This window comes from Muntiacus reevesi, chromosome 4 (genome assembly GCF_963930625.1).
Source record: "Muntiacus reevesi chromosome 4, mMunRee1.1, whole genome shotgun sequence".
Taxonomy (NCBI): domain Eukaryota; kingdom Metazoa; phylum Chordata; class Mammalia; order Artiodactyla; family Cervidae; genus Muntiacus; species Muntiacus reevesi.
The window spans coordinates 31,298,790-31,316,342 of record NC_089252.1 but is presented as its reverse complement, the minus strand read 5'-3'; the positions used below and the strand labels follow the sequence as shown (position 1 = coordinate 31,316,342).

At 42.2% G+C, this 17,553-nt stretch overlaps 1 protein-coding gene across 5 annotated transcripts in view; it reads left to right on the top strand.

The window, feature by feature from the left end:
* The window catches only part of LAMA3 (laminin subunit alpha 3), a 247,400-nt gene that overhangs the window by 97,802 nt on the left and 132,045 nt on the right, over window positions 1–17,553 (top strand). For all 5 annotated transcript variants that reach the window (XM_065932447.1, XM_065932446.1, XM_065932445.1 and 2 more), the window contains 8 exons: window positions 400–499; window positions 1,222–1,274; window positions 1,729–1,834; window positions 2,616–2,715; window positions 6,371–6,527; window positions 10,428–10,560; window positions 13,123–13,265; window positions 17,211–17,308. In XM_065932447.1, coding sequence (XP_065788519.1) covers window positions 400–499; window positions 1,222–1,274; window positions 1,729–1,834; window positions 2,616–2,715; window positions 6,371–6,527; window positions 10,428–10,560; window positions 13,123–13,265; window positions 17,211–17,308 — 890 coding nt within the window. The remainder of the gene's footprint in view (window positions 1–399; window positions 500–1,221; window positions 1,275–1,728; window positions 1,835–2,615; window positions 2,716–6,370; window positions 6,528–10,427; window positions 10,561–13,122; window positions 13,266–17,210; window positions 17,309–17,553) is intronic.

Here is a 17,553-nt window from a genome sequence, read left to right as displayed (position 1 = left end):
TGACTCTTGCATATTATAAACATGCTTGCAGATAAATCTAACTTCTACTGAATCTCAGCAAGTTAAATGTTCAGATATTTTCTGTTTAGATTTATATCCACAGTGTAACAGAATCCACAGATAATGACAATGTTGTAAATAAGAATCATTAAAATTTTTTCTTATTCTGAACTTTCCAATTTTAAGCACATATATGAATTCTGTGTATAACAAGTAAGTAAATAGTAAAACAAAAGCAATTAGCAGATTGTTAAAATCAACCCAGTACTTTCACTCCCCCTGAATATACTTATTTTACTTTTCATGACCAAAATATATTTCTGTGACCAGCTTTTCTCAGAATGCTTGTTTGGGAACCTCTTCATTCTAAGATGTCAGATAATTAATTTTCTTTCAAAGGGCCATTGCCAATGCAAGCTTCATGTTGAAAGTCCTTCGTGTAGCATCTGCAAACCTTTATATTGGAATCTGGCCAAAGAAAACCCTGATGGATGTTCAGGTAAGGTTTCCTATGTTCAGTGTTTTTTAATATATTGTAACTTCCTCTTAATTTTCTCTACCTCAGTGACTCAACTCACAGAAGAGCTATTGATTTAATCCATTCAGTTTGTTTGAAATTCTGTGTAAATGTTTTGATGTCTCACCCCTCCCCCCCCCGCCCCGACTTTTGGCAGAACTTCTATCATTTTCGAAATCTCAGCAAGGGATTTATATCCTGTTTCCATATGTATCATGTTGTTTGTCATGGCAGCTGCTTGATAAATGGTTTTTCCGCCTTGTTTTTATAATCCACACTTTCCGGTTTCACTTTATTTTCATTTTATGTTTAGTTGGAAGCCAGGATAGAACTGAAAAACACCAAGCTAAAGATAGCTCAGTGGAGTGAATATTTTTCAATAGGATATATTTTCATGTAAGCATATCAGTAATAACCTCGACCTTAGAATCGATTAAAATTCCCATGACGGTGCAGCTTTTGTCATTTATGAGTGGTCCTAAATGAACCAGTACTTCTTGTAGGTAGATGATATTGATCCAGTTGTTGGGTTCTGCTGAGCCCAGGAAGCAATCCAGTTTTAGGCCTGATGGATGCAAACTGGAATTCTGTTGGAGCATGCTGGAAAGTGATTGCACCTATGTTATTACTAGCGTGTCCTGTACCTAGAGGCGGAACTGGCCTTTCTGTAACCTTGATCCAAGAATGCTCTCTTCTCTTCCCAGAATGCCGATGTCACGTGGCAGGAACCATGAGCGGAATTGGAGAGTGTGGGCAGGTAACGTGGACCAATTTTTCCTGGGATGCTGGTAGAGTATAGTAACAGTTAATTATGGGGTTTATGCAAGAGGGGGTTAGTACCTCTGTAATTGTATAGCATGTGGCCATCTTCATGGGAGTTTTCAAATCCCATCTACCCTGCTTCATAGGACAAAACAAGCCAGTTTGAATTCTTGAAGATTAGCAAATTCTGTGAAAAAGCAGTGAAAGTGGCTCAGTTGTGTCCAGCTCTTTGCTACCCCATGGACTGCCAGGCTCCTTTGTCCATGGGATTTCCCAGGCAAGAATACTGGAGTGGGTTGCCATTCCCTTCTCCACGGGATCTTCTCAACCCAGGAGTTAAACCTGGGTCTCCTGCATTGCAGGCGGATTCTTTACCATCTGAGCCATTAGGGAAGCCCAGCAAATTCTGTAATCTCACCAAATTTTGTCATCTGCTCATTGTTCTGCAGTTAGATGGTGACTGTCATTGTAAATCCCATGTTGGTGGCGATTCCTGTGACACATGCAAAGATGGATATTTTGCTTTGGAAAAGAGCAATTACTTTGGGTGTCAAGGTAAATTCTCCCAGGGGTTCCTGTGTAAGGCAAAAATGTTGATGGGCAAAGACTGTCAGAGTAACCTTACTTCCAAGTTCACTGTCTTCTTGCTGACTTTCTGATAGAATGGGACTGAAAAGTTCTGTCTAGGGAAATTGGCCAAAATTCCCTTAAGACGAGTAGTAAATTTCAGCCAGAGCCGCTTCCCCTTGTCTTCTACCAGCATACTGTTGGGTCAATTATAAAAAATCATAATTGGGGTGCGGGGGAGCCCTGGGGGAGACGTAAGTAACATCAAGACTTAGTCATTTTAGAGATAAATTTAAATGTAAATAACATCTTGATTTAGTCATTTTAAAGATAAATTTGAAATATTAAAAAAGTTCACACAAGATAATACCACGTTAAATAATACAATTGCAGGAGTGGTTGCCCTACAAGGCCACTCTGATATCTTTCAAGCAGCCTCTCATTAGCACCTACTGTTTACAACATACTGTGTAGTGAATCATGTTTCGCTCCCGGGCTGCTGTCACCTTACGTGGTACAGCAGAGTTGGAAGTGGCCTACCAGTTCATCTCCGCGTTTCAGATGGACTCTTGAGCCGGGGGAGGGTGGGGGCGCTGTGCCATCTTTCTCTGGGATTTTCCTACAAATTTCAAATACCTCCTGGATGTAAAATGCGTCCTGGGAAAGAAGGCAACCCGGGCTTCCTGGTTTCCACTCCTCATAGAGGGAGGGAAGGCCTCCAGCCTGGAGATGCTGTGATGGGTGACCCCGGCTGTTTCCCGACTCTCAGGGTGTCGGTGTGACGTCGGTGGAGCCGTCACCCCTGTATGCAGCGGGCCCTCCGGAGTCTGCCAGTGCCGAGAGCACGTCGTGGGGAAGGCCTGCCAGCGGTGAGTCCTCAGGGAGATGCCTTCGTGTTCTGATGTTGTGAAGGTTTCCTCAGAGTCCCGTCTGTGCCGACGGTTCTGGGGAGAGAGGAGGGGTCCCACAGTGAGAGAGCAGGAAGCGAAGCTGTGCTGTCATTTGCAGTCTAGACACTCGTCTGTGAGTCCAGTTAAAGCAGGAGGTAGAGACTTCCCTGGTGGTCCAGTGGTTACCACTTCACCTTCCAAAGCAGGGGGTGTGGGCTCGATCCCTGGTCAGGGACCTAAGATCCCACATGCCTCACAGCCAAAAAACCAAAGCATAAAACAGAAGCAATGTTGTAGCAAATTCAGTAAAGACTTTAACAAAGGTCTACATCAAAAAGCAATCTTTTTTCTAAAAAAAAGCAGGAGGTACAAAGTTGCCCTAAAATGATTCCACTTTGCAGATCACAGAGTGTCCTCACTGGAAAGTTCCCAGAGGGGCAGAAAGCCAGCTGGGCAAGTCTCGGGCTGGAGGCAGAAGGTGGGTTCTCATGGCTGAACATCCATGTGAACTCCCAGCCTGGAGGAGCCTGGCAGTTGCACCGTCTGCTGCTTTTTCAGGACCCATGACTGTGGGGCTTGGGTGCTGGGGGTGGTAAGACAGCTTTAGGAATGAGAGGAAGTCCCCCATCTCATGCAGAAGCAAATCACAATGAACGGAAGGAGCAAGGGAGCCAAGTGGAAACTGAGGTCCCAGAGGGACTGCAGCGGGTATGGTACACGCAGCCTCTGTTCCGATTGTTTAGCAGTTTCTATATTTATCTGAAACCATGATCTATCCGTAAGTGTCCCTCCGTGGAGGGAGGAAAAATCTAATTTTTAATATGCCGACTTTGAATGATTTGCTGAAACTCTTGTGACATGCAGCATCTTCTTTTTTCTTTTCATTTATTTTTATTAGTTGGAGGCTAATTACTTTACAATATTGTAGTGTTTTTTGTCATACATTGACATGAATCAGCCACGGATTTACATGTATTCCCCATCCCGATACCCCCTCCCACCTCCCTCTCCACCCGATTCCTCTGGGTCCTCCCAGTGCACCAGCCCCGAGCACTTGTCTCATGCATCCAACCTGGGCTGGAGATCTGTTTCACCCTAGATAATATACCTGTTTCGATGCTGTTCTCTCGAAACATCCCACCCTCGCCTCCTCCCACAGAGTCCAAAATTCTGTTCCGTACATCTGTGTCTCTTTTTCTGTTTTGTAAAGACCCATACAGTATACTAATGCATATATATGGAATTTAGAAAGATGGTAATGATAACCCTATATGCAAAACATGCAACATCTTCTAAATCTCATCTTCACTGTTTCTGCCTTGTCATCAGGTTAATAAAGAGATCTTTAATGTAGTCAAGTGAACCGTCTTATTTATTGACAGAATGGAACATCTCTCCTTTTCCTTGATGTTCCCAGCATTTGAGGTCTCAGGCTCAGAGCTGCTCAGCTGTGCTTTCTCCTATCCTTTCTAAATAAATGATGGTCACAGGGGTTCATAATAAAATGAGTGTGAAGACGGGCGCGTCTGTAGTTTTGTCTTCCTGTAGACCAGCGAGGCTCATGATGGAACAGAGGAACTTTGTGAATTGGCTCAGAAACATTTTCCACCCATGCTTTGCCTCTTTCCTCCCTCTTGTTGATAAAGTGAGCTTTCCCCCTGTTTAACCAGCATGAGTTTTTTCTCCTTCCCGCTGTGTAGGTGATTGGCTAATTTGGAAGTTGAAGTAATGCGTCAGAATAAATTACCCAAATTATCCTGAGACCAAAATACTAACATTACAGTCAATACATATATACACGGGTTGTGTTGTGTTAAGTCGCTTCAGTTGTGTCCGACTCTTTCCAACCCCATGGACTCTAACCCACCAGTCTCCTCTGTCCATGGAATTCTCCAGGCAAGGATACTGGAGTGGGTTGCCATGACCTCCTCCAGGGAATCTTCCTGATTATGACGGATCAAACCCACCTCTCTTATGTCTCCCGCATTGGCAGGCGGGTCCTTTACTACTAGCGCCACCTGGGAAGCTCCACATATATACACATGGGATTTAAATTGTCCTTTGATTTAGTAGTGAATAATACTGAAATAAAAGGTTAGCAAACCAGAAATGTAGATGCCACACCACCTTTCTTCCAGGTTGATAAATCTTGCATCTTTTTGCCCTCAGTTCCTCCAAATATTTGTTTATAATATGCATTTTTAGTTTTCCCTACAAGTTGAGAAAGCAATCACATTCACTTTGTTTTCTAAAGTTTTTGTGATAATGTAATATGTATCCATTGTAAAATTTTAAGGAGTATGTGAAAGTAAAAAGGCAAAAGGAAGTCTTCATTCTACCACCCAGAGATAACCCCTTTTAATATTTTTTTGTATATTTTCTGGGCTTTGTCTATGAATAAAAATTAGTATTGAATTTGTTTATGTAATTTGTATCAATATATTCACATGATATCATGAACATTATCCATTTTAATTAAGTAGTGTTAAAATATTGTTGCATAATATTTTAAAATTTAATTATTTCATAATTGTACATTTGTATTGTTTCCAAGTTTTTCACTATTATAGACATTCTTTTATGTTAATTTTTGACCCTATAAAATCATTCTTTAGAAAATATTCCCCAAAGTAGAATTACTAGGTCAATGAGAATGAACATTTTTAGGACTCTTCATAAATTAGATCCAGAAAAATTGTAAGCACTCCTAATTCTACTTGCAGTATAGGAGCAGGCCTTTTATTTTCCTTGACTAATTGGTCTTTATGGCTTTAAATCCGTCGACACCTATTAGCTTAGGACTGGATTGTCAAAATCCTATCATTCTGAAAGACTTAAAGTTGTTTGAATATAGAATGTCACAGAAAGTTTAGAATATTTTGGTTTTGTTTTTTAACTTTTGTCACATGGCATGTGGGATCTTTGTTCCTCAATCAGGGGTGGAACCTGTACCCTCTGCAATCAAAGTGTGGAGTCTTAACCCCTGGACTACCAGGGAAGTCCTGCATTAGAATAATTTTGATCCTTCTCTGTGGTTACCAATATTGAATTCCTGAGTCCATTTACAGGTGTATGATAAGAGAAGACAAGGCATAGAAAAGTCATTCTAATGATCAAAACCTATATGTGTATGTAGAGAAAATGTATTTAACTTGTAAACTTAGCTTAGGAAAGTATTTGTCATAAAGTAATATGTATTCACGGTAAATTTCACGGTCGTGTTCACCATTACATCTATGCTGCTTAGCAACAGTGCTTGGCAAAGTCATTAATATTTATGTAATCAGTGAATATGAGTGTATAAATGAATGAATAATAGCAAATAACCCAGTTTGACTTTGCTAAATGGTTGGTAACCATTTAGAACATTTCAGAGGATGCCATCACTGGGTTGTTCTTAATTATTTTCTCTAACTGAAATGAGTAGGAGTTGGATGTATTTTTTGTGAATGTTTACATGAGTTAAAGCAATGATTTAGAGAAAAAGCAGGGGGCCTCTCTCCCTTGTCCATATTTAATGTGTCCTGTTAATTATGGGGAGTTCTTTTGGTGCCACCTACTGGGATTAAAGGATATTTGGGTTATCATTGAACCTCAGTTCACTGAATGCTCGTTTACTTTTTATTTATAAAAGGCCTGAAAACAACTACTATTTCCCGGATTTGCATCACATGAAGTACGAGATTGAAGACGGCACTACACCCAGTGGAAGAGCACTTCGGTTTGGATTTGATCCCCTGGAGTTTCCAGAGTTTAGCTGGAGGGGGTATGCTCAGATGACTCCGGTGCAGGTAAGCAGCCAAGAGGACCTGCCTCAGGGCAGAGCCTCCCAGACGTTCACCCACAGCCCTCTCAGTGGGTCCCCCAGAAGGTGGACTCTCCCCAAAACTGACTCCAGGATTCTTGTTCTTTGGAGTATGGATGGGGCTCGGGCTAAGGTTGGATTTTATATTAAGAGTATATATCAATTTCACAGCTTACTGTTACTTTAATTTGGTCACCAAATCAGAAAATGAAGCAATTAAAGATGGTATTTATCCCTGGAGACTTTTTAAAAAATCATATAACCTTTAAATTTCAACATAATAAAGATAATTCTTAAAAGTAACACAGACTATTGTCTAAAAAGTTTACAGCACATACAAAGGTAAGCGAAAAGCCACAAGTGAGAAATGTTTTCTCCAAAACTTAAAAAAACACAAAATCGTCAAATAAAAATAAATAATGTACAAAATAAGCAATGTATGAGGAGATAATCCTTTAAAGCAAAGAAATTTTCACAAACCTGCCCCTCTTTATTCTGACTGTATAAATTTAGGTGATACTAAACATAAATTACTCATGGCAAATAGATGGAGAAAGAGTGGAAACAGTGGCTGACTTTATTTTTTGGGGCTCCAAAATCACTGCAGATGGTGATTGCAGCCATGAAATTAAAAGATGCTTACTCCTTGGAAGGAAAGTTATGACCAACCTAGACAGCATATTAAAAAGCAGAGACATTACTTTGTCAACAGATGTCCACCTAGTCAAGGCTATGGTTTTTTCCAGTAGCATGTATGGATGTGAAAGTTGGACTATAAAGAAAGCTGAGTGCAGAAGAATTGGTGCTTTTGAACTGTGGTGTTGGAGAAGACTCTTGAGAGTTCCTTGGACTGCAAGGAGATCCAACTAATCCATCCTAAAGGAGATCAGTCCTGGGTGTTCATTTGAAGGACTGATGTTAAAGCTGAAACTCCAATACTTTGGCCACCTGATGCGAAGAGCTGACATTTGAAAAGACCCTGATGCTGGGAAAGATTGAAGGCAGGAGGAGAAGGGGAAGACAGAGGATGAGATGGTTGGATGGCATCACCGACTCAATGGACATGAGTTTGGGTGAACTCTGGGAGTTGGTGATGGACAGGGAGGCCTGGCGTGCTGCGGTTCATGGGGTCGCAAAGAGTCGGACACGACTGAGCAACTGAACTGAACTGAACTGAAACATAAATTATGTCCCATTGTGTGTCTAATATGTTGACTGTCAGCTCCATTCTTTTTATAAGAAGTTTCCCAGGGACTTCCCTGACTGTCCAGTGGTTAAGACACTGCACTTCCACTGCAGGGGGCTTGGGTTCGACCCCTGGTCAGGGAACTAAGATCCCTCATGCTTTGAGGTGTGGCATAAAAAATTTTTTTAATTAAAAAGAAGTTTCCCAAATGAGATTAGGCTCTATTTTAGCACGAGAGACCTTTTTCTTTAAAGCCATTTGTGGAGAATAAAAGTGAGTTGACAAATAATGCTAATAAAACCTGTATTGCTGATTTTTGACCAATACTTAATTTTTTTTTAAACTCTGAATTACTGTATGAACATAAACTAAGATAAAGGAGGAGTTGTGGTCAGTGCTATTCCGTTTTTCTTTCCATATTTCTTCTTTCCTGCAGTCCTCTCTACTGTATCCATTTCTTTTGACTTTGCAGTGGAATAATTAAGGAATTTACACATTGCCTGTTTGCCTTTGGAATTTATACTACATTTGTAACATTTCTGTATAGTCATTGAGTAGTTTTGTTGTCAGAATTTCTCTTTGAGGTTCTTCTCATTAAGCTGCTGCTTAGTGGAGAAATTGAGAATAAAGAGGCAAGTTGATGATAATTGTAAGTCAGTATGTGTTGCAACCAGGAGTTTGCAAGCCACAGCTGAAGTTCCTGTGTGCCGCAACTGAGATCTGGAACAACTAGACAGGTAGAAGATAGATAGATAGATAAAATAACTTAAAAATTCAGACAGCTCTTAGAGAAACAGGGATGGACTCACAATTCCCTAGGGGCCGTCATTGATTCTAACGTTGCTACTCGTTTGGCAAAGTCCCCTATCTAGGTTGCCTTTCTTTAACAGTACCTAGCAATCTTAGAGACATCACTGTTTTCTGTCTTCCCCAAATATAGCAGTTCTTTGATTCCCTACTCTTACTCCATTGTTCAGAAAAAGGCAGTGAATTCCACTGAATCATAATAGGATGTGAGTGGAGTGACTAAGAGCCCAGTTAAGGTATATACCTCCTCCCAGGTATTTGCAGTTTGAAAGAATAGCTGGTTAACACAGAGGAATGAATTTCTAATGATGGATTTTTCTGTTAGTATTCTTAGTCAGAGAACTTGGGTGGTGTTGCCTGGAATCACCACTTACTTTACTCTGCCCTTAATACATTCTTGCATTATTATTTTCCAGTGTGGACTTAACCCTTAATGATGTGAAAATGAAAGTGTTAATCCCTCACTCCTGTCCAACTCTTTGGGACCTCACAGACTGTAGCTCACCAGGCTCCTCTTTCCATGGGATTCTCCAGGCAAGAATACTGGAGTGGGTTGCCATCCCTTCTCCAGGTGACCTTCCTGACCCAGGGACCAAACCTGGGTCTCCTGCATTGCAGGCAGATTCTTTACCATCTGAGCCACCAGGGAAGCCCTAGAATCAACCCTTAAAGATGAATTCTGTCAAACTGTGAGGGCCATGGAGATCCTCAGGGTGGGTTGGCTGCCACCCCTTCTCCCAGAGCAAGGGATTCTACTTAGCACCAGTCTTTACTATCATTGATGTCCCATTCAACAAAAATCCCCTTCATTTCAACCAAAGGAGCTGGAGGAAAGACCTAAAGAACTACTGATTTAGAAATTTCCATGTTTCATGAACTTTCCCTGGGATGCAGCTAGATCTGGACATGTGATCTGTGGTTCGGAATTGAAGTAGTCTAGACTCTCCTTCAAGGTCATGGGCACAGCAACACTTACACAGCATTGTATGAGGACCAGGGGCCTGGGGACCAGCAGAATTCCCTGTCCCCAGCAGAGAGCCCACGTTTTTCTCCGATAGGGATTGAGATAAATTCCATGTTATTTAGCAGGTGTATTTTAGTTACCTCCAGATTTTATCACTGATGTATTTGGGGTCTTACAACCTCTCCTTGGGCTTCCTTGCTGGCTCAGGTGGTCCAGAATCTGTCTGCAATTCAGGGGATCCGGGTTTGATCCCTGGGTCTGGAAGATACCCTGGAGAAGGGTGTGGCTACCCAGTTCAGTATTCATGCCTGGAACATCCCATGGACAGAAGAGCCTAGTGGGCTACACTCCATGGGCTCACAAACAGTCAGACACGACTGAGCGATAACACTCACTTTTTCACAAACTCTCCCTAGCCTCCGCTGCTTTCTGTGACTATTTCAAGTGTTATGTATGGGAAGTAGACACTGGAGTTGTCTCTCCTGACGCGGCTGGTGGTGTTGTCTAATACACTCTCTTTTCCTTCTCTTCTGTCTTTTTATTTCTCCCAGCCAGTGGTGGTTGCCCCTGTCATTGTGGCTTTTCCTAAACTAGTTCATCTAACCTTCCGCTCTGTATGCCTGATTGCTGAAAGGGCAAAAGAGGAGCTTGGTTGCTGAGGGGAGTGTGTTTTCACTGTGACTTTAATTGTAAGTGATTTTAATTGATTGGCTGACTTGCCTGTTTTCATCTTTCACAGAGTTAGTCACTTGGTGCTTGTTGAGTGTGTGTGTATGTGTTTGAGTGTGTGCATGTATGTGTGTGTGTGGGTGGGTGGGTGGGTGTAGTGAAGCCCAGTAGTGAAACTTTTGAATAAAGTCGCTGTCTGGCTAGCATTTCTTTTAACCAGTTGTCTCTTCTATACTTTATGGGTTTTTGGTATTTTTCAGAATGAAGTAAGAATCATGTTAAATGTGGGGAAGTCAAGTCTCTCCTTGTTTCATGTTGTTCTAAGATATATGAACCCTGGGACTGAAGCAGTATCTGGTCGTATAACTATTTATCCATCCTGGGCTAAGGCAGGTGAGTAAATTTTCAAGCTGCTTTCGGATGAAGTGATTTATTAGTGAAACATTTTCTCCAATTTTCACAGAGTTGATCTCTTCAGAAAACATGAAGACTGTCTTGATTGGTACCCTTATGCTCTGTCCTTTGTACCTTTTCTGTCTCTGAATGTTCTTCATGTTTAAGTTGTGCTGTTAAATTTGTTACTAACTGTCATTTAAAAAACCAGTGAAACAGCCTGTGTACGCTGGCTGAACCCCATGGGCTGTCACATCACCACAGCTAATTTATAGCTCGTTCAGGTAAATTGGGTGTCACCTTTGTGGAGTTACTTGAGAGACCTTGGCCTTCTGCCCTAAATTCTCCCACTGTTTCAGGCAAACCAAGTAATTCAAGGAGAAACGGGTGAGGATAGGAATTTTTAAGATGAATGTGGTAGGGACTTCCCTGGCGGTCCAGTGGTTAAAACTCTGCATTTCCACTGCAGGGGACAGGGGTTCATTCCCTGATCAGGGAACTAAGATCCCACATGTGGTGTGGCATGGACAAAATATAAATAAATAAATACATGCTTTAAAAAGGATGAATGTGGCAAAGCATGAAGGCCAAGAGGGCTGCGGAGAGGAGCATGCCAATCTAATTTAGGGGTGACAGACTCCTGAGGAGAGAGGAGCGGCCCAGTCAGGGGGCAGGTCTCACCACAGTCAGAGATGAGGCCCGAACATCTGCTCTGCAGGGGGTGAGGGCTTCTCTTGGTCCTGGAAACAGATTCCAGGAATATACCAGTATGAATTCCATAGGGACACAAAACGGCACCAGTGGAAATCTAATTTAGGATGGAAATTTAAGCGACTTCATTGAGTATCCACAACAGATTGGGACTTGGGGTAAGAAATGGTGTTCCCAAGTTGTGTCAGTCAAGCTTGTAAGGCTGGGGGTTGATTTCTTGTTGTTGTTTGGTCACTAAGTCATGTCCGACTCTTTTCGACCCCATGGACTCTAGCCCATCAGTCTCTTTTTTTTTTTTTTTTTTATTTTATTAGTTGGAGGCCAATTACTTCACAACATTTCAGTGGGTTTTGTCATACATTAACACGAATCAGCCATTGAGTTACACGTATTCCCCATCCCGATCCCCCCTCCCACCTCCCTCTCCACCCGACTCCTCTGGGTCCTCCCAGTGCACCAGGCCCGAGCACTTGACTCATGCATCCCACCTGGGCTGGTGATCTGTTTCACCATAGATAATATACATGCTGTTCTTTTGAAACATCCCACCCTCACCTTCTCCCACAGAGTTCAAAAGTCTGTTCTGTACTTCTGTGTCTCTTTTTCTGTTTTGCATATTGGGTTATCATTACCATCTTTCTAAATCCCATATATATGTGTTAGTATGCTGTAATGTTCTTTATCTTTCTGGCTTACTTCATCAGTCTCTTCTATCCATGAAATTCTCCAGGCAAGAGTACTGGAGTGGGTTGCCATTTCCTTCTCTAGGGGATCTTCTCAACCCAGGGTTAGGGTTAGGGTTAGGGTTAGGGTTAGTGTTTCCTCCATTGGCAGGCAGTTGTTTACCCCTGAGCCACCCAGGAAGCCCAGAGGTTGATTCAGAATAACTAATAGGAAGAATTGGCAAGCTTGCTTTATTATTTCAAGAATACTTCAGCATCCATTTCCTCACATGGTGAGAATTTTGAGAGCTGAAGAGGGCTGAGGAGGAAACAGCTGAGAGACATAGTAAATTTTCTAAGCACACAGCTGATTTCTGTGGACAAGTCCCAGCCTTCAGACCCCAAACTCTTGTGGACCCACTGCCTTCCCGGTGACAGCGTCATCAGCAGTTTGTTCTTCATTAATTCAAACAGTCAGAATCCGCTGTGGCTTTTTTTCTTGTGCTTTGGGACACCTTTCCTAAGCCCCCACGTCTGAGTCAGGAGTCCAGTTGTGTGTTCTTTAGTGACCTGTACTGCTTCCCAGGTGATGCTAGTGGTAAAGAACCCGCCTGCCAATGCAGGAGACTTAAGAGACACAGGTTTGATCCCTGGGTCAGGAAAATCCCCTAGAGGAGGGCATGGCAACCTACTCCATTATTCTGGCCTGGAGAATCCCATGGACAGAGGAGCCTGGTGGGCTACAGTTCATGCGATCTCAGAAAGTCAGACACAACTGAGCGATTGAGCACACATCAATAGAAATTTTGAAAATTCAATTACCTATACAGAAAAGGAAAAAGTAGTTTAATATCTATGTAATATATTGAATACTTACTATGTGCAACAAACTTTTCTAAGCAGTTTGCATGTCTTCGTATATTTAATAAATTTTAAAATTACTCACAATTGCAGCATAGATAGCCACTGCTAATATCTTACCAATATGTCGCTAGTCTGTTTTGTACATAGGCATATGCAATTCATGGCTGTTGTTGAAGATAAGATCAGTAAATCTGATCAGTTCATATGATCAGTAAAGCATCTGAAAGTTTCACAGGTGTAAACTGAATGTTTTAAGTTGAATATATAAAATCATAACACTGACTGCTCAAAAAATGCCCTAAGCAATTCTTTTCATTTCTGATAGGTGCTGCTCAAAGCAAAGAGATCATATTCCAGCCGAGTAAGGAGCCAGCCTTTGTCACCGTACCTGGAAATGGTTTTGCAGACCCGTTTTCAATTGTACCAGGGATGTGGATTGCTTGCATTAAGGTGGAGGGAGTCCTGCTGGTAAGAGGGGGTTCTGAGTGGTGATTCTTCCCCCCCTTAGAGATGGTCCATCCATAGTGACCACAGTGAGCTGAAGACAGAAGAATCGTAGCTGATTCCCTTTTAGATATAGGAACCTGTAGTGACATTTGTCCTTACAAGGCGTAACAACATATGTTGTTCAGTCGCTAAGTCCTGTCTGGCTCTTTTGCGATTCCATGAACTGTAGCCTGCCAGGCTCCTCTTTCCATGGGATTTCCCAGGCAAGAATACTGGAGTGGATTGCCAGTCCCTTCTCCAGGGGATTTTCCCAACCCAGGGATCGAACCTGCATCTCTAGCATTGGCAGGCGGTTCTTTACCACTGAGCCATCAGGGAAGCCCGGCATAATAATATGGGAAACAAAATAGATTTTATAGTCTTTCAGCCAGTCTCTTACAGGCAAAAAAAAAAAAAAAAGAAAAGAAAATTGAACTCATGAACTTTTAACATTATCAAAATAAATACAAAACCTTGATGAGCTTATGTCCCAGCCTTTCAGAAATTTCTTTGGGATTCTTCATCATGAATCAGAAGGGTGATAAAAAAGATAACCTCTCTGGGAATCATGCAGAATGAATCCGAAGGAGCTAGAGGAAGAGAAGATGCTAAAATCAGTGCAGTTCTTGGTGGTGAAAAGAGAAGGGAGAGACAAAGAGCCAGTGCCTCTCTGTGACAGGCTTCCTGCCTCCTTCTGCCTTGACTGTGGTGATAGCATCACCAGATTACCTTGGACAAAATACTCTTTACCAGGGGAAGGGCCGTATCCTTACACTTTAATAGAATTGCCAGAGAGGCCAGGGGTGAAGCCTGCCTTCTCAGATCTCTGCTTTGATGTCTGCTTTTGCTTATAGCAAGGTCTTTTCAAAACAGTCTTTGGTAGTTCTTGGTTTCATGTGCTCAGAGTGGAAAATGTAAAGCTTTTCCATCTGGCTCAACTCTTGATTGGCTAAATGAACAGATCTCGGGCATGGTCCCCGCTGTATGGGGCAGGCATGGGGTTAAGGAACTTGTCCCTAGGAACTTGATCCTAGATCCAAGTCTAGGATCTTATCAACAGAATGTGAAGGTTTAAGCTGTCCCTGCCTTTCTTGGGCTTCTTAGTAGAAAGCTTTGTTGCTTTAGTAAAGTTTAAGGATGTTTCACAGATGTAGAAATGAAGAGGAAAATTCCATAATGGGGACAAAGTTGGACTAATGGAAAGAAGTTAATGATAAAACTTACTACATAGGCATGGAGGATTCTTCATGATGTTCAGCCACTGCAATTGTGTCATAATTCATATGTTATTGTTGTTCAGTTGCTAAGTCATGCCTGACTCGAAAATTCATATGTATGCTTCCATATTATGATCTCATTTTCTCTAGAAATATTTTATTGAGCATGCATTATCAAACTTTACTGTTTTAGAATCTGTGGGACCATAAAGTAATGGGGAAATACAGTGCTTACCAAAGGAAGCTTTTAATAGAGCAAAAACCATTTAAGAATTGGTATTGGAGAAATGCAAATCAAAACTATAATAAGGTATCACTTCACACAGGTCAGCATGGCCATCATTAAAAATTTTACAAATAATAATTGCTGGAGAGAGTGTGGAGAAAAGGGAACCCTCCTACACTGTTGGTGGGGATGTAAATTGGTGCACCCACTATGGAAAACAGTATGGAGAGCCCTTAAAAAACTAAAAATAGAGTTGCTGTGAAAGTGAAAATCTCTCAGTCATATAGACCCCTTGGACTATATTGTCCATGAAATTCTCCAGGCCAGAAAACGAGTGGGTAGCCTTTCCCTTCTCCAGGGGATCTTCCCAACCCAGGGACTGAACCCAGGTCTCCTGCATTGCAGGCAGATTCTTTACCAACTGAGCTATCAGGGAAGTCATATGATCCAACAATTTCATTCCTGGGCATGTATCTAGAGAAAACTAATTTGAAAAGATACATGTACCCAAATCTTTATAACAGCATTATTTACAATAGCCAGCACATGGAAGGAACCTAAATGTCCATCGACTGATATATGGATAAGGAAGATGTGGTGTATATATATACAATGGGATATTGCTGCTGCTGCTGCTAAGTCGCTTCAGTCATGTCCAACTCTGTGTGACCCTGTGGACGGCAGCCCACCAGGCTTCTCTGTCCAGGGGATTCTCTAGGCAAGAATGCTGGAGTGGGTTGCCATTTCCTTCTCTACAATGGGATACTATTTAACCATGAAAAGAATGAAATAATGCCATTTTCAGCAACATGGATGAACCTGCTGCTGCTGCTGCTGCTAAGTCGCTTCAGTCGTGTCTGACTCTGTGCGACCCCACAGATGGCAGCCCACCAGGCTCCCCCTTCCCTGGGATTCTCCAGGCAAGAACACTGGAGTGGGTTGCCATTTCCTTCTCCAGTGCAGAAAAGTGAAAAGTGAAAGTGAAGTCGCTCAGTCGTGTCCGACTCTTAGCGACCCGTGGACTGAAACCTGCCAGGCTCCTCCGTCCATGGGATTTTCCAGGCAAAAGAGTGCTGGAGTGGGGTGCCATTGCCTTCTCTGTGGATGGACCTAGAGATTATCATACTAAGTGAAGTAAGTCAGAAAGAGAAAGACAAGTACCGTATGGTATCACCCATATGTGAAATTTAAAATATGATGCATATAAACTTGTTTACAAAACAAAAACAAACTCATAGACATTGAAAACAAACCTATGGTCACCAAAAAGGAAAGTGGGGGGGTAAATTAGGAGTTTAAGATTAGCAGATACAAGCTACAGGGTATAAAATAGATAATCAGATCCTACTGTATAGCATAGGGAACTATATCCTATAATAAATCATAATAGAAAATACATGTATATAACTGAATCACTTTGCTATACACCAGAAACTAACACAACATTGTAAATTAACTATACTTCAGTCAAAACTTTTAAAAAATTTCATTAAAACCCACTCAGGTATTAAGACCACTGAGCCCCTGCTTTTTCTACTTTTTCTCTCCCACACATTTTCTTCTTCTCTGTTATAGACAAATTGAGGGTTGTGAAGAGAGAAAAGCCTTATGGCCAGTATACGAGTCTCACCGTTGTGACAGACATTCCCCCTCCTTCCCTGGGCAGATAGGCAGAGATGCTAGGATGGCAGAAGTCCAGCCTCTGCCCTTTTCTGAAGAACTGCTTCTCTGAATCCCCGCCGTGGGCTCCTCTTGGCACCCTCAGTGGAACATGTTCTTCCTCTCCGGTCCCAGGACAGGCAGTGGGCCAGGTTCAGGCTATGATTCACCAGGATCACAAAGCATCACTTTTTACATGAAGCCAGGAGAGCGTCGCTCCTGCTGGAGGAATAAAAAGCCAGAATACATTATCTACAACTCTGGATCCTATAGGGATGAAGGCAACCAGCGTGTCAAAAGAACATCTTTTCAATGGACAGTTTATTATTATCTTTAGTTCTGAGTTTATTAACAACCCAGAAGAACCGGTAAAACTTCCCTGAACTTTGAAAATAAAAATGTCTGCCTGAAACGCTTATCTCTGATGATTAAGAAGTGAAAAATGTTAGTCACTCAGTTTTGTCTGACTCTTTGTGACTCCATGGACTATAGCCTGCCAGGCTCCTCTGTCCATGGAATTCTCCAAACATGAATACTGAAATAGGTAGCCATTCCTTTCTCCAGGGGATCTTCTCGACCCAGGGATTGAACCTGGATCTCCCACATTGCAGGCAGATTCTTTACCATCTGAGCTGCCATAAGTTGCTTGGTGTGTTCTGATGAGTCAGGGGGCAGAAAGAAAAAGCAGTTGATATGGAGAATTTAACTAGAATGCTTCAGCTCATTATTATTCACTTAGCTAGTATGTGCAGCTGTTTTATCATTAACACTAACCTAGGGCTGCCCTCCTAATGAGTATTCATTGTTTTGGTCTTTATCTCCTAGGACTACCTGGTGCTACTCCCCAGAGACTACTACGAGGCCCCCTCTCTGCAGCTGCCGGTCACGGAGCCATGTGCCAATGTGGGCCATCCCCAAGAGAAGTTAGTATGGGCAGCAGGTGCATCACTGGGTCCTCTAACTCAGGAGCCTTGGGTTCAAGGATTCTCAATAGCCCTTAGGATCATGACTGCACAGGATGCTCTGGTTAATGACTCAATCGTGGCTTTTCTCTGTGATAGTGACTGTGTTTCATGTAAGACTCACAGACCACTTTGTATCCCGTAGCTAGGGCTTCAGAGTGACTCTCACCGTCTTAAATTAGGAAGTGGCGATGCATGCCTAAGTA